We start from the raw sequence: 23,074 nt of genomic DNA, 5'->3' as shown, positions 1-23,074 counted from the left end.
GAAATGCAGAATGCTACATTTCATAGATTTTGCCAGAAAGGATTCAATCTAGTGGATCCAAGATAATGATTCTGCTGCCACTCTAACCAGTAGGGAGGGAGGCAGTGTGGCATAATGGTCAAGGAACTGGTACTTGCAGATCCAGAGACTCCCCCCCCCCCCCCCCAGTAAATGAGGCACTCCTGTGTTATGTGTTGATCAAGGTAGCTGAATTTCTTCAGTAAATACTCCACTATATAAATGGATTCTACATTAAAATGAATGAGCTGTGTAGATTTCTCTAGATTAGACCATTTGCTGAATGCCTAAAATGTAAAATACTACAACGCCATCAATTTGGTGCTGATTAAACAGACTGCAGCACATCTTTATTTGTCCCTCAGTGCCAAATTTTCCACTGTCCTGTCTTAAATCCAAAAAGGCAGTTAGACCCCACCCACCTCCCCTATCCCAGCTCAGCAGATTCTCTTGCTCACCACTCCAGCAGGGTCCTGGGCAGGCTCCTTAATTAACCCTACCCCTCGGACCCACTGCCCCCACCCCCCGCCATCAGAGCTAGATTGATTGGCCTGTGGGGTCAACCCTATGAGGTCAGCCTGTCCACAACCACCTGCTCCTCCCTGTCAGCACTGAGAGAGCAGGCTGCCCTCTGCCACGTGGCCATTTTAACACTCTCTGCTTCCTGAGGTACACAGATTCACACACATACACACGTGCGCGCACACACGCATACACACACATACACACGGATACAAAGACACATACTCATAATTGCACAGATGAAAACACACAACCCACCACAGAGAGAGAGACATTGAGATTGTTCAGTAATTACAAATTCCTGTTTGTCTTTTTTTTTGGTTCATTTTTTCCCTTCCGGTATTTAACAAGGGTTGTAGGCACATGGATTGGGGGGGGGGGTACTTCCTCTTGTGGCTCCTGCACCTGCTCCATTAAATCTGGAGTTGAGGGGCTGGGGGGGGGGGGGGACTCTGGTAAATGTGTCTTTAAATAAATCTGTCAAATAAATGTTCCCCAAAAAAACAAAAAACTTTCCCTCAGATATGATAAGAGAATTGTGGGTCAGGCTGCTGTCTTTTGGGGGTGACCCATTCCATTTTGGTACAGGTCAGCTGTTTGATAGTGGAAATCTGATCTGAGGTCAGTCTGAGGAGGACTGACGTGACTCAGCAGCTGAGAATGCACTGCCCCCATGAGTCACAGTAAAGTATCGTCAGGAAAGAATTGAGTACGATGGGGAGAGAGGGGAAGGGAGGGGGCATTCCTTTTTGGCTGACACACACATTCCTTACAGAAGCCTACTTCCTGGGACCCTCACAGCCTCCAGCTGGAGAAAAGAGAAAAGAAATGGTGAAAGGCAAAGTGAAAAGCGGACTTTGCAAAAAGCATTGTTCCTACAGAAGCTACGACTCCAGGGCCTTGCACCTTTCAGACAGAGGTCCTGGTAAATGACCAGCCTAGATGGACTGAACGGCCAACTTCATCACTATGCAGCCTTGTGCGTTCATGTTCCAGATGTAACGATTGTTAACAGCTATGATGCTGGCTGATTTTTATTGCCTTCACATGGCTGTCTTTACTTTGCCTGAGATATAGATTCTGAGGAGGAGCCCATCTTGGGACAGTGGCAACTTCTGATTATGCGTGGCGGTGTCGAGGGACTGTATGTTCCAATATAATGCCTCAATGCAGAGCTCCTCCTAGTGGTAGCTTCTGATTAAACTTACCTTTCTATAGAACTGAGTTTTCTTGTGGGTATAGGTGTTGTGAAATTCAGATACCATAATTTTCACAACATCTATTTAACCCTGAACATTGCAACTAAAGAGTTATGACGAAGTGAATCATTCTGGGTGAGCAGAGATGTTTTTTTCTTCCAAATTTGGTCAATTGTTCTGTAGAGGAACTTCTTTCTCCACCTTAAAATACACAATGGAGGGAATTACAAAACTACCTCCTGGGCCTCTCAAAAAACATCTTTTTTCCAACTGCAGGTCATGGCCGGCTTTAAAAAAAATTTAAAACACACTTGTAAGTCTTGCCTTACTTTAATCTGCCAATATTTATTGAAATAGAATTTTTGAAAACTCAAATCTATGTATTTACAATAATCATTACATCAAAATCTAATCATTTTTAAAGAAAACAAACAGGGAACATCGCAGAAAGATCAGTTCAATCTGTTATCTCCTTGAATTAACCAGGATTTTGACTCCTCTGCCTCATGTTATCCAACCTGGCAACCCAAAAACAATGCTCAAGTTTCAACAAATTTTCAAGGGCTGAGCTCATTTGCTCAACCTACAGCCCAATTGAGCATCCCAAGCAAGGGTCAGTGGACCATAGCCATAGTACTTTGAAGGTATGCTGCACTACCAGGTTAACAGGCTTGATTCAGGAAATCAATCATGGCTGGAATACAAATAACAACTGTATAGAGAATCAACACATTTGTCATCCCCTTTAACCTAAAGGGATTCATTGGTTAAAGTTTAAGTGTGAACCAAATGCTTTTCGGCTTGGACAAAATTACGTCAAACGCTAAAGAAGAAACAATAGAAATAAAAAATGGCTGATTATAGTCCTCCAGGACTGATGTTGTGTAGCTTCTACTTCAGTGATATGACATGCCAATCAATCCAGCCACAAGTATGCAACAACCATAAATCAGCATTGTATTTTTCGCCTTGCCTGAATACTTACACATCATCATCAATTTTACAGTATCTGAAATAACTAAAGCAAAAATGCGGAAAATGAGAATCATTCAAAAGCAATACTGGAATAAATATGTTACTCTATTTTAAGGGAAAAGTGTTGTCGTGGCTAGACTGAACATCACGTCGCAGCAGTGCGGTTCAAATGTTCATACTGCAGCACCAAACCCCAGTGTTCAGGCACTTCTTTCACCCTCAGCTCCTGCTGCGTGCTGCAAACGGGGCTCAGCATCGTCAGCCTTGCTTGCTTCTGTCTGGCTTGTCGAACGCATCCATGTCGAAGGTGAAGGGCTTGTCGTAGCCCATGAGGTGGTTGTAGTCGTGGGGCAGACTGAAGAGCATGGGGTTGACCAGCATGGCCCTCTTGTTGGCGTAGAAGCTGGTGAACATGCCGCTCACGTCCGGCACGGAGACCTCGCTCTGGTGGAACACGGTCTTCTTCTCCACCAGCAGGGCGCTGTAGGTGACGGCCATGTAGGTGTCGGTTTTGTGGTTGTGGTACAGGCGCACCACGTAGCCCTTGGTGACCAGGTGGAGGAGGACTGGGGTAATGAAGGTGAAGATGCCAATGAAGCCACAGAAGGCCACCTGCAGGGCCAGGCTCTGGACCCCCAGGCCCGTTTTCAGGAGGACTTGAGGCATCACACACATGCTGAATATACTGGTGGAGTAGGAGAAGAATTTCACACCTGGACAGAAAAACATCCCCTTTCAGGATATATGCTCATGGGTGTTTTGAGTTCTCCATTTGCCACACACACACACACATACACAGGGGACGGAAACAGCAGCTCCAACCCTTTTTCTAGCATTATATTAGCACTTCATTTTTATCGGTAAATAGAGTGTATTCTAGCCCCACTAGTATTCTAGCATACTGTCACTGACTAAATGTGTACCAGTCCATAATACAGATGCCCTTATTAACGTGTCGGGGCGCATTTCGTTTTGCCGGTCAAGTTGGACAATTACACACGTGAAAAATGAATGCAATGCAAAGTGCAACAAAAACTGCTACAAAAATAACAGCAATACTTCTTTCAGTCCTCTTATTTTTTTCTTCCATTGAAAAACAACTGTGTGAACCGAATGCATTGTTAGTAAGCACCATCACAATAACAACAACAGCAGCAACCGCAAAGTACTATTACTGCTTGCTCGAACGAGAAAGAAAAAAAAAACCACAAGCAACAAAAACTTGGAGGTAGAACATACCAAGAACAGCTTTTGCCAGGCTGCCCGTGTAGATCAGGTTTCCCTCATCGGAGTTGCTGGTAGAAGATGAACAGAAGCAACGCAGGGACTCGCGTAGTGGAGAAGACTGAACCTGCTGAGAACAACAGATGTCTGATAATGACACAACCGTCGTAAGGATCTAAAACACTTCATATGCATGACAGATGATGAAAAAAACAATGGCAGGTCTGCGAAAAAGCATACGATACAACTAACAAGAATACCTTATTTATTGAAACGCTATGGAAGAATGGCCTTTTTGTGACTTGTAGCAAATGTTCCTGATTCTTCAACGATACGCATGTGTAGGGAGACTTGATCCTACGAACAGGCGATGCATTAATGCAATTAATTTTTGACACCGGCCATATAACTTTACCGATATGGCGGGAATGAGTGACAATCGGCTGATATTTTAAAGACGACTGCGTGCCACGAATTAGATATAAACAAAACATATTTCAGCGATTTGTAGCTAGCAAATATGCCAGCTAGCTCAATAACCATATAACCTAAACCTCGAGGACTTAACAGATACAACGGAAGTCAAGTGAAAATGGTACGCCAGTAGAGTACGATGGGTGGACACAAAAACCCCCTATTTTAAGTTCTGGGGTTTCATGATTTTATAAGGTCATTAATCAAAAACGTTTTATGACAAGTAGCTATCCAGTTGGTGGTCCCTTATTTGACATATAGTTAACTATATTCACATTTCGTTCAGAAGGTAACACAGCTTTATTGTTTTATTTAAGTCTTTTGCAACTGTGAGTTTTTACAGCCGTGCTATAGGAACACATTAGGATCAACCCACGTTCCCCTACGGAAAAAAATTGGCGTGCAGTTTTTAAAAAGCTTCCTGTCGCTGGATCGCTTTTTGGCAAGAAGAGGCAGCGAAAGTGCAAATCCACCGGTCTTGAGTTAAGTGGTAAGAAGCAAAGTGACATAACGTTTTGAAAACATTGACATCTGACTTATTTGCATGTTGGGTTTTATTGGTATAGTTACTTTCGGAGTTTTTCCCCTCAAACTGCGATGTTCTTAGCTAGCTAAATTGGCTGTTTAGCTTGTTGGCTAGCTGGCTAATGATTTCCACGAACAAGGGCCTGCCCATGGAGTGTAGAAAATCTGACTTGTGATACGGCATTGTTGTTTTGGAAGCTAGCTAGACTAATTGGTTTTCTTCATAGCCTACTGCATTACAACCGCAATAATCCGCTGTCTTAACATTAACATTCAAGTTACGCTGTAGCTATAGGCTATCTACGATGGCATCTTAGAAAGTGAAGTTTTCATGTTTTGAGTGAGAAATATAACGTTAGCTTCTGGATTGGGGTGGGGTGGGGGGTGTACTTTGTATATCTGTTATTAACTTATGGTGTACTCCGACGGTAGGAAATTAACCTGGAACCCTTGTGCAAGCTACACAATAAAAGCCAGTGCCCTCAACGTCATTATTATTTATAAAGTAATTGCTAACTGGTTTCTTAGTGTGATCTTAAGAAACACGACAGTCTGCGTATGCTAAAGGACAAGTTGACGAAATTTGATTTGATAGTTTGATGAAATTGACCCGATTTTTCAGTTGCCTTTTCAATCCCGTAAAACCACATCAGTGACTGGCAACACTTGAGTTACCAGTGTAGGTTACCAGAGTGCATGCAGTTCTTCCAAACGTTCTGTTGCAAATTTAACATGCAAATGTAATATATGACTTGCCTCCACAATACAGTTTAACCCATGGAATCCATACAGAGAACACGGGTAAAACAGCAGTGCCACAGCTGGCAATAGAACCAAGAACCTTTCCATTTCAAGTCCAGTGTGACCGTTGTAATACACTAAAAGCTTGGTGCAACTCTACAGTACATTACTGCCCCTTGCTCTTTAATTATGATAAATTGTAATTAACTGAGTTTTTTGTTTATTATTTTGATTCATTTTATGTATGAAAATATATAAATCAATAAATCGCTCTCAAGTAATCACCATTAGGATATTTTTGAAATTAACTTAAACTTGGGGCAAAAAAATATGTTAGTTCACTGTTTAGTTAAGAACAAGAATATGTCTAGTTATTTGATGAATGTAACGAAAGTCAAAATTAGCCAGTGTTAAAGAATAATTGTCAAGCTGAAGAACTGGAAATATAAGCATATGATTCAATTCTGGCAGCATGTCATCAAACAAAAGCGTATGCTGTGGCATGTAGTAGTGGATAAATTCATCAGAAAATATTAATACACTTATGACACTGAACATGAAATTGATACTGTGGATTAAAAATAATTTCTTCTTTGCTTTTTAGGAAGAGAACAGACTTCAAAAAAACAATGGGTTAGTACTGTTAAGTTCTACAGAAAGAAGGGGCTCTATTTGTAAGAATTGTAATTGACCATCTTGAGAAGAGAAGCACCTCAGACATATATATATATATATATATATATATATATATATTGCATTTAATAAAGGCTGATGATTCCGAAAAATTATTTATAGGCAAACATATTTGTTTTGTTGATTGACGCATGTCTAACAATCAGTATGACTTGATGATGTCCTAGTGTGGTGCTAATGTTAAATTCAGCCTTCTGTCATGGTTTCAGTCAAGGCCTTGGCATCGATTGTTGGCAGATTTTGCAGTCCGCCAAGGTTTTCACGGACTATGCTGTGACTGCAACTTTCAGATGGTGAGGAGAAGACCTACGGTGGCTGTGAAGGGCCAGATGCCATGTATGTCAAACTGATCTCCTCTGATGGCCACGAGTTCATTGTGAAGAGAGAACACGCCCTGACGTCTGGCACTATCAAAGCTATGCTGAGCGGTCCAGGTGGGAAATCAGCTAGATGAGTCTGACTCTTTTTCTTTATATTATTATTATTTTAATATCTATTGTCTCTTAAATTCCTCTTTTCCTTATTTTAATCTCATGCATTGTTTTTTTGTTTTTGTTTTGTGAAAGCTTATGCTGGAAAGCTGCTGATGCTCGTGCTACAGCTCTGCAGTCGAGACCACAAAAACTTTTTGGTAACAGTTTGTTTCGTTGTCCATCTGTTGTGCAGGCCAGTTTGCTGAAAATGAAACCAATGAAGTGAATTTCCGGGAGATTCCGTCTCATGTCCTGTCAAAAGTCTGCATGTACTTCACCTACAAAGTCCGCTACACCAACAGCTCAACGGAAATCCCAGAATTCCCCATCGCTCCAGAGATAGCGCTTGAACTGCTGATGGCTGCAAACTTCTTGGATTGTTGAAAAAAAGAATACATAATGGCACAAGCTTAACATTTTAGGGCTTATTTTCCTTCTGTGTTCTTTTTTTAGTATTTATCTTTTTTGCCCTAGAAATGGTGAGAGTATGATAGTGTTTGCTGTGTAAAGTCTGAATTATTTTATTTTGTATCATTTTGCTTCCATACAAAGTTGCCTGTTCCACTCTGATAAGTGTTGCTGCATTGCTCTTGTTGCGGTCAAGATTTTTATTTTGGTGGAATAAAATTATTTGACTGCCACTTTGTCTTTTGTTGCTGAATGTGTTTACGTCTGATTCTCCTGAATGAAACCTACAAGAGATGTTTGTGTGCACAATGTAACCGCATTATCACAAACATTTTTTTCTGTTTTTAAATAAATATATTGATTATCAGACTGGAAACAAATGTCTTAATTTGTTGAGAGAAGTATTTATGTTGTTCTAGAGGCTCAATTTGGTTGATGAATTGGCCATAAATTCTGCTGGAGAATAAGGCATCTTGTCTCAATGTCATAATGAACAATAAAAGTCAGGTCTTGGCAAAGAAAAACACTGGTTGGAATATTAACTTCCAACCTGTGTGAGTGTCACTGCAAGACTTAAAGGAAGTTTCAGCTTTTGAATTGATGGCACTGAATTGAATATTTATTTTCTTACTTTTAAAGCTGAAATTTACTCATGCTTCATTAAATTATACATCTTTTAACAGCACAATCTAAAACGTTTACTGTTGGAAAGGGGATTTGTTATACCCATAAGAACCTGTGGCAATGCATTATAAATTATATATATATATATATATATAAATTCACAGGCCTACTTATGAGCTAAAAGTAAACATCTAATTGGAATTCCTTTGCATTTCTTTATGCATTAATTTGTAAGGAACAAGGATAGAATACTGACAGTTACTAAGACAGTATTTGATGTGCTGTGCACAGTGCATGCGTATATAGCTACATTTACATGCCTTTGGAAAGGGATCTGTTTTCCTCAGCCCAATCAAATGTACTGAAATACTTTAGATTGGACCAGAAATGGGTACCAGTAGAGGTCGCTGTCGTCTTATTCATGTGCCCAGCAGTCCTGTCATTCCAGGATGGTGGCACTCTTGCCACCGCCTCTTCATCTCTGTTGCAACCACAGAACTGTCATCAGGTCCCAGTGGTGACACGCGAGGACAAGTGTACAGTGAACTCAAGGAGGTTTAATAATGAATATATATTTGGAATAAAAGTGCCATGACTGGTATGATTGACAATAAATGTCTAGGCAATTTATTATTTCACGTGCTTCCTTGTTGTAAACAACAGCTTACGTTGATGCGATTTCATAATAGAACCATAATTGTGTTCGAGCACGTTTTCAATCATCATGCGTAAATGGATTATCCCTTAACATTTTCTGCTCGATATGGTTTGTAGCCAACGTTCAAAAGTACATTAGCAGTTTTGCCGTTTTTATAAATATGGTAATTTGTGACAAAGTTCACGGTTGAAAATGGTTTGATGTATTGTTCAAATTAATCATACGCAAAACTACCAAATAAAATCCCAAAAGTTCGGAAAGTAATGCAGCTAACCAGAGGCTCAAGGTGTTTGTTGTTTTATTTAATTAACTGAATATACGTCACAGAGCGGCTGGGCGGACCACGTGATGATGTGACGTTCCGTTGGATCTGCGTCTCCTACCCTGGTGCAGGGGGTACCAACATGGCGTCGATGCAGGTAAGTGTCCTACTGGAGCGCAAAGCTGTTTATTCAAGTGTTTTGTTTTCGCCTTCGCTGCGTCAGTACCGCTCACATATAAGAAAACAGACACTTTTACATACCAACCTGGGGATATATATTGTATTTTAATGGAAACTACAGAAAAGGTGCGAGTTGGTTGATACTGAGTGGCCGGAGAGGGACTGTTTGGTGCTGGAGGCTGAAATGAGGGCAATCCGGTTTGCATGCGCAGGTGATGCCGAGAGCAGTACCTGGATCTCGGTGTACAGGAACTCCCACAGGGATGCCTCTGCTAACTCTGCTAACTGGATCACGCCAGCCAGCTTTACGACGGTTGCTGAAGCGCTGTCGAAACATGTAGCCAGTTCGTGAGCTTTCCCTGCCATCAAAACAAAAACCAGTCGGTCCACAGTCAGCTGAGCTGGCTGGTTGACTCGCTGGCTAGCAGCAAAGCTAAACTCATGAAACAGCAGCCAGCTTGCTAATTTAACATGCTTCTCCTGAGCGCTGTGAAAATGGTAGCTAATAGCCAGGTACCCCGCATAAAATGTTGTTCAATTTATCTTATGGCTCGTACTGTTGGCATAGTAGCTCTGTAAGTATGTTCATTAATTAGGCATCTACGCTAAGTTAGTTGGCATTTGAGGTGTATGTGTTTGGAATGGTTGTTAAACGCAAGGTAGCGTTAGCTAACGTTACTAGCTTCGGCGAAATGCCCTCTAATGCTGTCATTGTACGATACTGGTGGGCGATGGTGAAGGCGAAAGTGGTGGAAAATCATAATCTTTGAATTTCACGTAGTAGCTGATGTCTATCACATAAATGCACTCAACTTATCCCTCTGGTTTTTATGGTTATTTTAGGTGGCTAACTGGCTTGATGTGTTTGAAAAATAAGTTCAGCAAAGCAATTGAGGAAATGCTGTATTTTATTGATAAGGCTGTTGGCGAACAATGACCAGAGCAGCGGAATATCTGAATTTCCAGTTCATAAAGGAGATTAATACCTGCTCTAGAATTTAACTAGAATTTTCTTGCACAAGGGGCCCATTTAACGTTAAATTGCTAGCTATCTGGAAGGCCAGATAGTACAAAGTTATCGAGCGCTAGCTATCGAAATTAATCGGTATAAACTAAACAGTTTAACCAAGACGAAACGAAATCCCTGTAATAAACATTGAAATATTACACTTTTTTTAACATGCGATCGGAGATTGATATCTTGTCTGTTCAAGGTTGCTAAACCCACTGAAGATAAGTAAAAACTGGATACTGTTCCCTACTTCTAGATTTGAAAATTTCTCCCATCTAGTGTATAACATTGTTGATAAAAGAAATATTTCTCTTAATTCAAATTTGCATAATTTGCATGTATTATGGGAAAACTAACCTCAAATTTTAATTAGGTAAAAGGAGATTCTGCGATGGCTAAACATTCCCTTGCAGGTTTGGATTTTCATGTCAAGACCGTAATCGATATGGCGTTGATTAGATCTGATGTCTCTTGTCCTCTTCTACATTTGTAGCACAGGGATCACGACGGCATCAGTGAAATGCATCCACTTCCGGTTAGTCAGGAATTTACTTGAGGTGATCAATAAGCACTGATTAATCATACAGGGACAGTTCCGGTTCAAAAGATCCCAAATGAAACGTTTATCAGAGGATACTGGGCAGTTTGCTTATAACTGCAAATAAGCATTGAAATTCAATTCTCAAGTCAGTAATGCCCATATTTTGTCAGTGATGACATTTGTGGTTTTTGGAAACCAAATTTGAATTTGTACTCTTAGATTATTAAATTTACCTGCAGTGGTAAGATCCCTCCTTGTCTCTGCAGACTTTACTGCCTGTTGTGTAGTCTGAATATTGCAGATCACTCTTCCACTTGTATGTGAATTTGTTCCTTTTTAATGATTTTTCTTTTCTAGCCTAATTGAGAAGTGGTTCAGTAGACCTCATGCAAGGTCAGAAAGCCCAGTGCTTCAAATGAGCCAAAATAGCAACAGCATGTGGACGTTATACCACTCTTTGTTATACTTTTAGGCTGCTGGTGATGAGATATGAATAACTATGCCAAACATAATAACTGCGTTTCCTGTGTCACTTCAGTGCCAAGCTGCACTGCCCAGTTCTTTAAAGTCTCTTAAGATATCAGCAGATATTCAGCAACTTGGAGCTGTACCCCTCCTTTAGTTTTAATCTTTCTGATCTGTTCTTGAAACGGTTGATTTTAAGCCTCTCCCTGGCTTACATATTGACCTTCGTATTGTTCGGTCTTGTTGCCCTGTAATAGGAACAGTTTTTAGGCCTAAGCCCTCCAGTGTCTACTTGCTCTCCCTCTATTAAAGATTAGCCTATGCTTAATGCTGGCCAGTATTTTACTGCTGTCTATATCAGTGTGGTAAAGAGCAGTCTACTGTGACTTATCTTTCATTTAGGCCTATTTATTTGGCCAATGCCATTATCAGAAGCTTCTTGCAATGTTGAAATGGCACAGGACATGGACTTACGTATGTTTACATTTTACATTTGAGGCATTTAGCAGAGATTCCTATCCACAGTGCCTGACGCAGCTTACATAGTTTTACATGCAGTGTATTTATACAGCTGGATAGTTACTGAAGCGCTTCGGGTTAAATAACTTGCGCAATGGCTGTGCCCCACCCAGAAATTGAACATACAGCCCTGGAATTGCAAGCCCAGCTTTACTATATGATGGGCAGCCCTACATATCATGGGACTAGCAGGAAGCACAGAATAGCTGACATAACCATAAACAAGCGTTGAAGGAAAAAGCATGTTGAATAAAAAGCAGGTGTAAGATCGATAAGGATAGAAAAAGGCGGATAATTAAAATGTTTATAATGCTAACTCTAAAGTGAACAGACAGTAGTCTATAAAAGAAACAGCATGCATTCTGCCCAAAATCAAATGAATGTAAATAATTAAAGATATATTTGAGTAGGTATTAGTGCCAGCTTCTGTATTAGAATTTGATATTCTGTATGATTAGCCTGTTGTTTGTTCTCTGCTTATCTCTGAAATTGTTCAAAATTGGTTCTCCTGTGGGATTAAAGTCTGACCTTTTTTTATAAAGTCAATGACATCAAGCATGACATCAATGTGTGTGTATTACAGTAAGATCATTATAGAATGGTCACATTTGACACATTTGACGTAATCGTCACAATAGTGTAATACCACAAACCTTCAGGGCTCATTTCTAGGAAAAACCCAGGTGGATGATTTATGACATTGTGGCCATGCCTTTACGTAATCATACCCACTGCATAGTTTGACTTTGTGGAATGAAGGCAGGCAAAGTGTGTGAGGGGGATATTAAAGCTCTGTTTTTTTCACACTGGGTCTTATTTTTGTAATATTTTTTTAGTCAGTCCTATCGGTTCTGATAACATCTCACGAAACTGCTTCATTGTCAATTTTAGGCTTTTTAACTGTTTTTCTTAATTGAACTTTTTTTTTGTTTCTATGGCTATAGCTTCACCACGGCATCTATGGGGCATATCAACACTGTACGCTACACTGTTCTGTGCGAACAGATATTTAATTCAGCTCTTCCTCTGTGTATTCCTGTTGAATTAAATATAGTCGGCCATCAAAGTGAAGAGGCTCGACAACACCCTCGTAGTAGTCTGATGAATTATTAGCTCGTGCAACATTATTAGCTCGTACAGGATTCAGATTTTCAACATTATCTTGTAAAGGTAATCCATGTTAAAAGGAATACACGCTGACCCTACTTGCACCTTTTGAGGAGCTTACTACAGAAATCAACCTTTCCGCAGCGACTGCGGCAGCTGTCATTCTGTCCATCGTTGGCCTGAAACGTCTCCTAAGATAAAGCGCTGGCGCAGAGCATGGTGTGAAGCCATCAAAACGCACTCATCTGGAAGCAGCTGAGAGAAGATTCAGCCACATTGATTCAAAGCTCCTTCACTGTGTGGCTACGGCAACAATATAACAATAATGCTGTTAATAATTAAAATAACAATAATGAAAGCATCTGAATGTATTGGTAACATATAGAGTAAGTAAACAATCTTTCTTTGTTACCTTCTGTTTTAGAAAAAAATAATTTAAAAAAAATTGAAATTGGCTATCGAAATTGGCTGATTTTGCTTTAAAGAATCGGCAACCGAAATCTGCGATAAAAATCCATGCTCGATGTACCCCTAGTCGGCAGAGTGGTAGGACCGATGAGAGGCCTACTGTCTGTATGGTCTTCCAGCTCACCTGGGATTAAATCTCAGGTGTCCTCAGTACTGAACTGGAAAACCTCGTGTGGTTCTCGGGTAGGCTATACGGTGCGAGTGCTTTTGTACTGCCTCACACTCATTAGTTGAGTCCCGTTCTTTGAGAAGACGTAGATCAGAACCCAAATTCCACAGTCCACATACCCTCTGGCAGCCCATAGCACAACCAAAGACCTTAAATTCTTAGGCCTTGATAAGGTGAAATGTGACTCGGGGGATGGGGGCTAAGAACAGTGAGCTAAGTGCTGCGTTATTTTGTCAGTGTGTATGAGTAATATCAGCCTTTTCCTTGTTTTCTGTGACCTCTGAATTATAGCGTTCTGCACACCGCGCACTTGACGTATGCCTCTTATTCTTTTGGACAGGAATGCATTCTAACGTACCATTCCTGTGTTTTAGGTTTCGAAAAGTGCCTTAAGCAGCACTCAGAAATTTAAGTAGCCTCACATCCATGTTATGCTCCATTTCTGGTCTACATAGCAGCTGGTGTTGTGGTCAGTACACACTGTGATCTGAATTGGACATGCTCATTCATTGGCGTCTGTCGGATAGTCTTTCTGAAAGATTGATAAAGAAGAAACCCCCCCCCTTTTCTTTCCAATACTACAGGAGAGCTAGCGCCAGTCAGACAAGAGGCGTATTTCTTCCTGATAGCATCAGCAGTGGGTGGAGTTTATGCAGGGGTGAAGCAACTGTAGCTGACCTAAACCTACATAACCCCTGGTGGGACAGTTTGTAGTGTCCCGTCCCTCCAGACTACCAGAAATCCTTGAACCATCCATGTGTAAGCCTCAAGGCCCCTCCTTCAGGAGCGACGTGGCCACTTAGCGACCCAGCTTTGAGTAGGAACGTTTCTGAGGGCATTGGCGAAGTGCTTGTTTGTTGCTTTGTCTTGAGTGACAACCCCCCCCCCCCTCCTTGCTTGGTGATTCATAACACTTAAGCCATCCAGCTGAACACTGCTGAAATCGAATTGTGTCAAAGTTCACTCCAGAAATAACCCAAGGGTATACTATATGAATATTCATGTTTTTCAGAATTTAAAAAAACATTCAGGACCGTTAAGATCTTTGCAGGTTGCATGCAGATGTCACAGGAGGTTTGAATGCAAGGAAGTGCATGTCTCCAATTATTTAAAGACACAGTCGTGAAGTTCTGTGTCAGCAGTGACTTTGTTAGCCTTTTTTTTTGTTATCTCAATTTATTGTCCTAAACATTCCGGCAAGCTTGGCCGATTCGTCATGACTTGTAAAACTGCATTTTGAAGTTGCCTCTTGACATAACTCCTCGTATGACAAGCCCAACGAGCAGCGATTCCTTTGCCAGGTACCCTCCCAAGCCACTGGTTGATTTTCAGGTTTGAATTCCTCTCAAGTCTTTGCTGAGTAGCACATTTCAGAAAGTGGGATAAACGTAGATGTGGGTGTGAAAAAAACAAAACAAAAAAATGTGTTCCTTCAATGCTACAGCCATGCTATTGTATTAATATGCTGATGATATTGCCTATATTAAAATAATAGAAGCAGTTTGCAGCTGCAGTGTCGTGGTGAGTGCTTTAGGCTTTGCTCGATTCTGTCTTTTCAGATCGGAAGCTTCATTAGCCTTCGCATGGCTCCAACACTGGTGTGAACCCTGGTGTGCTAACATGCTACACCGTGCCCTGTTTGTCACCCCGTCTCTTTTGGTTCTACTGCTGTTCAGTTATGCGTCTCCTTGCCTGTAATCTCGATGGACCTTTTCCAGACCTTTGCAATGTGTACCAATTGGGAGGCCGCATTTTTAATGATACTTGCACATTACAAATTCATCATTCCCTGAGAGCTATTGTCCTGTAGACTGAATGCCCTGTTGCGTGACCGGGTGAGTTGTGATTCAAGTAAAGTGAGATTTTCCTGCCCCATTTGTTAAACAAATGTGTCTGTAATGTCAAAAAAAATTGTTCTTTTTTTCCTCTCATTTCCAGAAAAGGCTACAGAAGGAACTATTGGCACTGCAGAATGATCCACCCCCTGGCATGACCTTGAATGAAAAGAGCGTACAAAATACCATAACACAGTAAGTTCTGTTACACCATGACAGTAATTGTTACAATACGCCATTACATGCATAATACCATTACAGATTAAATGCTGTTACATTGCACCAGTGTTGCATAACACATGAAGTACATTTAATTTTTCACATTGTCCCCTTACGACACTCCAGTGAATTGTTCTGCTATGCTTACCCACTGCATTTCATGTTGTACTTCTTTATCATATCGTCATCTGCCTATTATTTTTTGTTTACGATGCCAACATTCCAGGCAACTGGAAATGCCCACATATTTGCTGAAACCATTTCTGGTAAAACCTTTCCTTGAGGGTGGTGACTGCCTTGTGTAGGAATCAAGCCGTCACACTGGTGTCCTACCAGGCATTCTCCATTATGTGAGATTCTTCGGTTCGGCTGGTGTGCTACTTTGGGCCGGGGGGCTGTGGAACAAGCTTAACCACTTGAAACTGGAAAAGCACGTTTTTTGGACTGCTGTCAAAGGAAGTGGGGACCAAAGCAACTGTAGTGTCCCTGCCTCAGGCAGTAACTGACGACCCTCATTAAAGGATGCTTGCGTATGATGCTCAGCGACTCCAGCATTTACAAACAATGCTCATTCGGAGGTGATGGGGGTCACTCCCTTACTCCAACTGACGCATTAAGGGATGGCACTCGCTAGAGGGCACTAGAGAGCGCAGGGGCAAAGTATTTTGTTTATTTATTATGTTAAGTATTCACAGTCAGAGCCATAGGAAGGCCCCCTGTGCTTGGTCTACCTGTGTAGAGCAAGCAAATGCTCTGCTTTCATAAGGCAGAAGCAGCATGAATTAGGCTAAGACTTTGAAAATTAGCATGTGAGCATACCTTAAAGACCTTGTCGCTCTGCCATGTTGAGTCTGATTTAAAAGAACTGACTTTGGGTCCTTGATAGAAGTCCTTCATGATGCTCGTTGTTGTCCCTCTGTGCACATACTGGTATTGCATAACTGTAACAAGATAACACGGGAAAAAATGCCAGCCTTAACGTAATGTAATCTGTACTGCTACTGTAAATTCTTTTTTTCTTTTTGTTAATGATACAGTTGTCCTTGTTTGGGGTCAAATGGACGCCTTGCGGCAATGACAGTCTGTCTGGGTCTCTCGTAATAGGATTATAACGGGATTACTGCTTCTAGTTTTCTGCCTGGCTTTATTCTCCAGAGTAAAGTGGGATCAAATGGGAACCTTGTGTTGGGTTGGCACAACTGTGTCGTAATGTGATGCCGTTAGAGTTCTTCTGCCTGTGTGAAAGTGTTTTGAACCCGGGACCTCTGAGCACAAACATTTTGGAAAAATGTAGCATTCCAATAGCAACTTGTCATCATTTATTTATTATGTTGGCTGAATTGAAGGTTTTTGAAAAAGGACCAACCCTACTTTGCGTTCTGCCTTCTTACATTAAACTTTATTTCCTGTAATAAAAAAAGTTTCCGTTGGTTTTTAACAGACAGATCATTGATGAATATCATCACTTTCCACTGATAAGAGGCAATATTGTATCTTTCTGTTGTAACTGTAGTTCAGGTGACAAGTGAAAGCAATAATTAGATTGACGTAAAGAAATGCAACTGAATCGACAGCCTGATCAATACATAAGATGCAAACTTATCCAAACAAGTATCTACGGAACAGTGTCAAAACCTGAAGAATACGTTCAATGCGACACGATAGTTGCGACCGTAGTAATCTGTAAGTTCTTATTATTGTTATCACTCGATCATGATCAGCTTCAACTTTCACTGTCTGTTGTAATTTATGAATTTTGATTTCATATCATTTGATTTCATATAATGTTTTTGAATTTATTAATTATTTGCTCTCTGTAGGTTCCAGTTCCACCCGAAAGTTTATCAAAATAGAAACGGTTACTGTTTCCAGTTCCTAAAATTTTGAAAAGAGTCGGACCAGCTTCTTTCACAATTGGGGGATGGGGGAGGTCAGCCCTAAATAGCTTGAGTTAAATTGAAGGGGGTCTGAGGGGGCGTGGCCAAAGGCAGCACTGTCACTTCTGCCAGCTTCATTATGTCCCTGTCCATGCCAAACTTGCCAATTTGAGGTCACTTCTTCACTGTTTGTAAAAACGCAAGTTGATTTAATATAGCAACTGAAAACCTTTACAGAAGTGAAATATACTGCAGTATATTTTAAATATGTGGAAATTTGGGGATTCACAGAATTGTGATATATTACGCAATGTAGATTTGAAAGAGGCTGTGATTACAATTTTGGCCAATATGTCTTGCAATGTATTGATATTTATTTCATTATATATTCAGCTTAATTCCTTTTCTCTAGAAGAAGGACCATTTTAATCAGAGATGTGATGCTGTATTTACATCCTGTCCTCAAGCTGAAACTTTGGTTTCAAGCCCAGATGTGTTTTTGTCCCCCTCCCCCCGTGAATAAAATATCCTGCAGTGCTAGATTTATCACCGATTATTTTCCCAAACTGAGGTGGGTGTATTGAAAGATGAGGAAATTTGAAGGGTCAGCACTCTTTTGAATTGAAGTTTTTGGGGGGTTTGATGTTGCAAAGAAAATAACTGCTGATGTGTCTCCTGTTCTCCCCTCTTTCAGGTGGATAGTGGATATGGAAGGAGCCACAGGTACTCTGTATGAAGGAGAAAAATTTCAGCTGCTTTTTAAATTCAGTGGTCGGTATCCTTTCGACTCACCTCAGGTAATTTTGTTTTAATGTGTGTCGAGCGGAGCGGAGGTTATGTCCACATTAATCCCCTCTCATTCTAAATATTATATTTTTTGGTTTTGCAAATACTTGAGAAAGTTGCTCATGGTTCTGACAGTAATGGAAAACAGTGTTTATCTGGATGTGGACTAGCCTTCCGTTTTGTCACTCGTTATTCCCTTTTTGTTTTCGTTTCGTTTCAGGTCATGTTCACAGGAGAGAATATACCTGTTCATCCTCATGTATATAGCAACGGTCACATCTGTCTGTCCATTTTAACGGAAGACTGGTCACCCGCTCTTTCGGTGCAGTCTGTTTGTCTTAGCATTATCAGCATGCTGTCGAGCTGCAAAGAAAAGGTAGGACTCTATCCTGGTGAACTAACATGGCTTAATTCAGAAAAGATGACTTCACCAGCATGTTTCCTGAAGCACGTCTTTTGCTCTATATATGGCATAAAAGTGCTTCCTCTTGTAGAATGTTCAATTATCAGAAGGATTGCAATTTGTTGAGCCTAAACTTAGAGGGGATTGTGTTTACTTGAGAAATGGGAATTATAATGTCTTACAAACAAGACATTTCAGAATTTACATGTCATTCATAATGGAAATTGAAAGACTGACAAAGTGTTTACTAAGCATTGGGGATAATTAGCATTAGGGCTACCCAGATTAAACTGAGGCCATCTGTACCATTTCTTTCTGAGCTCTGAGTGCAAGTAATGAACAGCATCAACAAATCAGATTTTTATTGGTATCACGGTCTTGTACGTCACATTATTTTTTTCAGCACGTGATGACGTTAAGGAACAGCACAGAAAGAAAAGCCAAAGCGCAAAAAAAAGATTCCAAGAATATGTTATTTGGTAGAATTGCTATCCATTAGCATTATTGCTGGCACAGATCGTATAATGAGAGAAGTTTGTTCCCCTTAGTTAAATGTTGACCCAGCCAGAACAGTCTCGTACCGTTGCCGCCCTGCTGAACTGCAGCATTTCCTCCACAGCGGCGACCTCCTGATAACTCCTTTTATGTAAGAACATGTAACAAGAATCCAAAGAAAACAAAATGGTGGTATCACGGTGAGTCTTTTTTCTTTCTCTTCCTTTCATGTAGGGCAGTGGTTCCCAGCCCTGTTCCTGGAGATCTACCATCTGTAGGTTTTCACTGCTAAGTAGTCAAATCAGGTGTGCCTAATTAGGGTTGAAATGAAAACCTACAGGATGGTAGATCTCAAGGAGCAGGGTTGGGTAGCCCTTATGTAGGTTACTGTAAAGTATTTAAAACAATAAATAAAAAGTATGTTTTCCCATTTGTTATTATCATAAATTCTAATTACTGAATTCAGCTGGCTCTCTTATTTTTTGCAATTTGAGAGGTTGTGTCATATATGAAATGTATATGTAGGGCATACCATAACCGCTACAAGAGCAGGAACATAGAAACCAAATAGGTTTGGTGTGTTGTTTAAGCTTGACCACGTCTCCATCCCCACTTAATGATGGAGTAATACCAGTGAGTCAACTACCTATGCAGACTTACAGTAATTATTCAAGTTAATACGATTTTTTAAATTCAATTTTCATTTATTAAGTTGATTCAATATTGTCTAATACAATGTGCCACCTGTAATTGGTTATTTGATGTGTAGCTCACAGTTTTATTATTTTTTTATTTTTTGCAGATGATACTTGCTAATGTTCAACTTTTTCATACTCCTAGAAGAAAAATGTCCTACTGAGTACATAAGCACTTTTTAATCATTCAGTCTTTGAACTTTAACCTTTGACTGGGACAACTGACTTCCTGGACTGCATTTCCCAGAGGGCTGCTGGATGCATGTTTTAGCTGGTTGTTTAAAAAATGAATACACGAACGTATGATACAGACGACGTGGATTGTTTTGACATACGGTAGTTATGCAGCAAATGAGGAGGTTTTGTAGTGAGAGAATTCCTATTTTAAATCTTTTTGTTATCTTTTTTTTTTCTTTTTTTTTTTTTGGAAGAGTTTTTTTCTTTTTTTTCCAGGTGGTCATGTGTTGTGCAATAACATTGATTCATGCATGCTTGGGCTGACAAATCCGAAGCCTGACACAATCCAAATCGGGTCATTTATTTGTAAGGGACTGAACGTCTCAATGGCAAAGATGAGTCTGTTCACTGAAACTATATGCACTGTGAAATCTGTTAGAGAAGTAAAACATTGCATTATAACACCTTGTTCTGCTGTAACCTTCACCATACTTTATATTCAGGAAACAGGTTTCGCCCCCCCCCCCACTTTGACTTCTTGAAAATGCTTGAGTTTAGGAAAGTACTCATCCTTCTCCATATATTTATGATTAACTTCCAAGTACTGAGCTGCTTTTGAGAAGCTGTTTTGCGATTGGTCGAATTTACTGGACAGCGAATGGTCATGCACAGGGTAAAGCCAGGAACTTTATTACTGACCACAGGTTTGTGTGTTCCAGTCTCCAGACTCCACACATCTAACTCTGTTTAATCCAGGAGTGTTTACCGGCCTTTCTCATCTAAGAACGCGACTGACCGCCTTTTGTGTTGCAGAAGTGTGCAAAAAAAAAAAAACAAACAAAAAAAAAAACATTTTGTGTTGTGCTTTCATTTTTGTTTGATTATCTTCACATCTGGATTATGCTTTAATTTAATATTGTCCTTGATTTGAAAAGTAGTTCTTGTTTTTGTAAAAAAAAATAAAAAATAAAAAAAGAATAGAAAAAGGAAAAAAAATGTTGGCAGCGGATATAAATTGAATTTTATCTCTGGGGCGAGGGGAGTTTTGGGGTGGGTCAAAGGTAGAATGTTTTTGTCTTATTTTACTTTGCATTCACTCTTATCTGCACCATGCATTTTGGGTAAAATGATTATTAATGTTTGAGTAATTTTGAAAAAATGTTTTTCCAGGTCACGGGACGAGGGTGAGCTCTCTCTCTCTTTCTCCTGACCGTATTTATCAGGCTCAGGTACTTTTTCTGTAAGGAATCACCATGAAGTTTCCAAACTGGTGTTTTTCGTTTCAGTGATATTTGTACCAAAATAAAAATAAAAATACTGTTACAACTGTAAAAGATCATGGTTTGAAGAAGATATTGTGTAATATTCTTTTGTTAAACAGTACATGCAAATTAGTAACAACAACAAAAAGTGCAAGTAAAGCAATCCTCAACAAGTCAAACCTGTCCATTTAAAACCTGTATAAACCAGGTACTAGCTGTCAGTACCTTAATTGTCAGACGGTCATGCATAACAGGAGCTGAGCTGGAAGTAGCTTTTTTTCTTCTTTTTTTTCTTTTTTAAAGTGTATAACTCCTGTTACAGCTGTTGTGTACAATTGCTTAGGAGGGTTTGTCTCCGCACTTTTATTTATTTTATTTTTTTTGCCAATTAGGACCTGTATAGCATTTCTATTAAAAAAAACATGATATGGTAACAGTTTTTTTTTTAAAGGAGATTGAGTGTTTTATTGGACTGTGTCTTAAATTAGGCTCTTGTGTTCAGCTCTGAGCGGATTACAGCTGAACAGTCTGAGGTCCTTATAATGGTGGGCAGCACTTCAGCAACACCTGCCACTGCCAAGCTCTGTGGGGTTCTGCTGCTGACAGGAAATGGGTGTTTTCCACAAGACCGGCTTTATTGACCTGGTGGGCAGTTCTGGCCCTGAGGGCCAGTGTGTACACAGATTTTTGTTTCCACAAATTTCCATGGTTAAACGGGCTAAGTACCTGAACAATGGTTCACTCTTATATTGCGGGGAAACTCTTTCTTATCGGGACTCAAGAACGGTCTTCTGCTATCATTCATGCGCTTATCAAGAAATGTCGCTAAAATGTCAGTGTGAATGTTAGGGCCAATTAAGTGATTAAGGCCAGAAGTCAGCATGAAAACCAAAAAGTGATGCGACCCTCGTTGTCCAACTCTGGCTTAGTGTGCCTTTTCTATTTGATGTTTCATTGGCAATGGCAATATTCATTTAGTTAATTTAACTTCACTTATCCGATCAGCATGAAGCACCCCCCCCCCCCCCAATTCCAGAGTTGTAAAGCATTGCTATCTTGCTTATAGTATGACTAACAGTCTGGGTGCCAGGGAGAGTCATGACAGAGATATGCAGTCAGTTCCATTCATTGTTTCTGACAGCTGTTTCCTTTGTGTGTGTGTGTGTGTACAGACAAAAATATATTCTCTTCTCACCATAACAGTTATTAGTTCATCTAATCAATGTGGCACTGATGAAAGGGTGGAGATTGCACAATGAATTGACTGAATAAAAACACAGAACTACTTTCACATGGGCCTATGTAATATGCAAATAGTATTTTACTGCCCTCTGACTTTGCTTATAGCGGGTGCTGGATGGCCAGTCTGTGCTAGTTTTCTGCTCCAACTAATTACCGTAGTTTTAGTTTTGACAGCTCTATGAAGTACGCTGGTACTTCTGTACCTGAGCACGGTAAAGGGTACGCATTTACAGTCTGCAGCTGTACCTGGTACTTAGACAACTGTCAAATCAAGATATGATATTTTGACACAAAATCCTGAAATGGATCGGCCCTTGTGCACCCCTGGCCACTAACTTCTGCTTCAAGATATGTAGCGGTTATAATGTCCGGTTACTCTTTACTTCCATTTTAAACAGACCACGCCTTGGGGAGTTGGCTGCCAGTTTGAAAAATGTAACAGCTGTAACTCAAAAAAGGATTCATCTCAGCCAGGTTCGGCTTTGTACATTCACTTTTTTGTGTTGAGGCCAAGACTGATAATCTGCAAAAAGCAGGGCTACCCAAGCCCTGTCTCTGGAGATCTACTGCCCTGTGGGTTTTCATTTGAACCCTAATTTGGCACACCAGATTCTACTAATTAGCAGCTCCATTAGGTCTCTAGGCACTGAAGGAGGTGTGATTTGTTAGTGTTGGATTGAAGATCTACAGGACAGTAGGTTTCCAGGAACAGGGTTGGGCAGACCTGTGCAAAAGTAAATGTCATGAACTAGTTCGGCCTGTCGGCCAGATTTGTGTACAATTGCAATAACCTTATTATTCTTCTAGGCCTGTTAGTATTGCTGAA

At 40.3% G+C, this 23,074-nt stretch overlaps 3 protein-coding genes across 5 annotated transcripts; 2 read left to right on the top strand and 1 right to left on the bottom strand.

The window, feature by feature from the left end:
• Positions 1 to 2,064: 2,064 nt before the first annotated feature.
• tmem70 (transmembrane protein 70) lies at positions 2,065 to 4,608 on the bottom strand. 2 transcript variants are annotated; one of them, XM_064346450.1, is made up of 3 exons: positions 4,199 to 4,608; positions 3,954 to 4,068; positions 2,065 to 3,427 (listed from the first exon to the last, which is right to left on the bottom strand). In XM_064346450.1, the coding sequence occupies exons 1-3, from the start codon at positions 4,430 to 4,432 to the stop codon at positions 2,973 to 2,975; spliced, it is 804 nt and encodes a 267-aa protein (XP_064202520.1). In that variant the 5' UTR covers positions 4,433 to 4,608; the 3' UTR covers positions 2,065 to 2,972. The 2 variants fall into 2 exon arrangements, with proteins under 2 accessions (XP_064202520.1, XP_064202521.1); XM_064346451.1 differs by having other exon boundaries at positions 3,954 to 4,065.
• Positions 4,609 to 4,761: 153 nt separating this feature from the next.
• LOC135260830 (elongin-C) lies at positions 4,762 to 7,619 on the top strand. Its single transcript, XM_064346452.1, has 4 exons — positions 4,762 to 4,902; positions 6,283 to 6,311; positions 6,662 to 6,805; positions 7,038 to 7,619. The coding sequence occupies exons 2-4, from the start codon at positions 6,308 to 6,310 to the stop codon at positions 7,226 to 7,228; spliced, it is 339 nt and encodes a 112-aa protein (XP_064202522.1). The 5' UTR covers positions 4,762 to 4,902; positions 6,283 to 6,307; the 3' UTR covers positions 7,229 to 7,619.
• Positions 7,620 to 8,861: 1,242 nt separating this feature from the next.
• ube2wa (ubiquitin conjugating enzyme E2 Wa) lies at positions 8,862 to 21,450 on the top strand. Of its 2 annotated transcripts, none has more exons than XM_064346447.1 (6): positions 8,862 to 8,953; positions 15,196 to 15,287; positions 17,883 to 17,985; positions 18,195 to 18,350; positions 18,997 to 19,072; positions 19,675 to 21,450. In XM_064346447.1, exons 1-6 carry the CDS (start codon positions 8,939 to 8,941, stop codon positions 19,686 to 19,688), a joined length of 456 nt encoding a protein of 151 aa, XP_064202517.1. In that variant the 5' UTR covers positions 8,862 to 8,938; the 3' UTR covers positions 19,689 to 21,450. The 2 variants fall into 2 exon arrangements, with proteins under 2 accessions (XP_064202517.1, XP_064202519.1); XM_064346449.1 differs by lacking the exon at positions 8,862 to 8,953 and adding an exon at positions 13,842 to 14,589.
• Positions 21,451 to 23,074: the final 1,624 nt, after the last annotated feature.

This window comes from Anguilla rostrata, chromosome 8, assembly GCF_018555375.3.
Source record: "Anguilla rostrata isolate EN2019 chromosome 8, ASM1855537v3, whole genome shotgun sequence".
NCBI classification, from domain to species: Eukaryota; Metazoa; Chordata; class Actinopteri; order Anguilliformes; family Anguillidae; genus Anguilla; species Anguilla rostrata.
Note: the sequence above shows the minus strand (reverse complement) of the source record. Positions and strands in the feature narration are given on the sequence as shown.

Excerpts from the sequence above, each read along its gene's own strand:
- tmem70 (XM_064346450.1), bottom strand. The coding sequence starts at position 4,432 with ATGTTTTGTTTATATCTAATTCGTGGCACGCAGTCGTCTTTAAAATAT. Across the intron at positions 4,069-4,198 it reads ATAGCGTTTCAATAAATAAG|CAGGTTCAGTCTTCTCCACT; the intron begins GTATTCTTGTTA and ends TGTTGTTCTCAG. Across the intron at positions 3,428-3,953 it reads CCTGGCAAAAGCTGTTCTTG|GTGTGAAATTCTTCTCCTAC; the intron begins GTATGTTCTACC and ends TTTTCTGTCCAG.
- LOC135260830 (XM_064346452.1), top strand. Across the intron at positions 6,806-7,037 it reads AGCTATGCTGAGCGGTCCAG|GCCAGTTTGCTGAAAATGAA; the intron begins GTGGGAAATCAG and ends TCTGTTGTGCAG.
- ube2wa (XM_064346449.1), top strand. The coding sequence starts at position 14,524 with ATGACAAGCCCAACGAGCAGCGATTCCTTTGCCAGGTACCCTCCCAAG. Across the intron at positions 17,986-18,194 it reads ATCCTTTCGACTCACCTCAG|GTCATGTTCACAGGAGAGAA; the intron begins GTAATTTTGTTT and ends GTTTCGTTTCAG. Across the intron at positions 18,351-18,996 it reads TGTCGAGCTGCAAAGAAAAG|CGGCGACCTCCTGATAACTC; the intron begins GTAGGACTCTAT and ends TTTCCTCCACAG.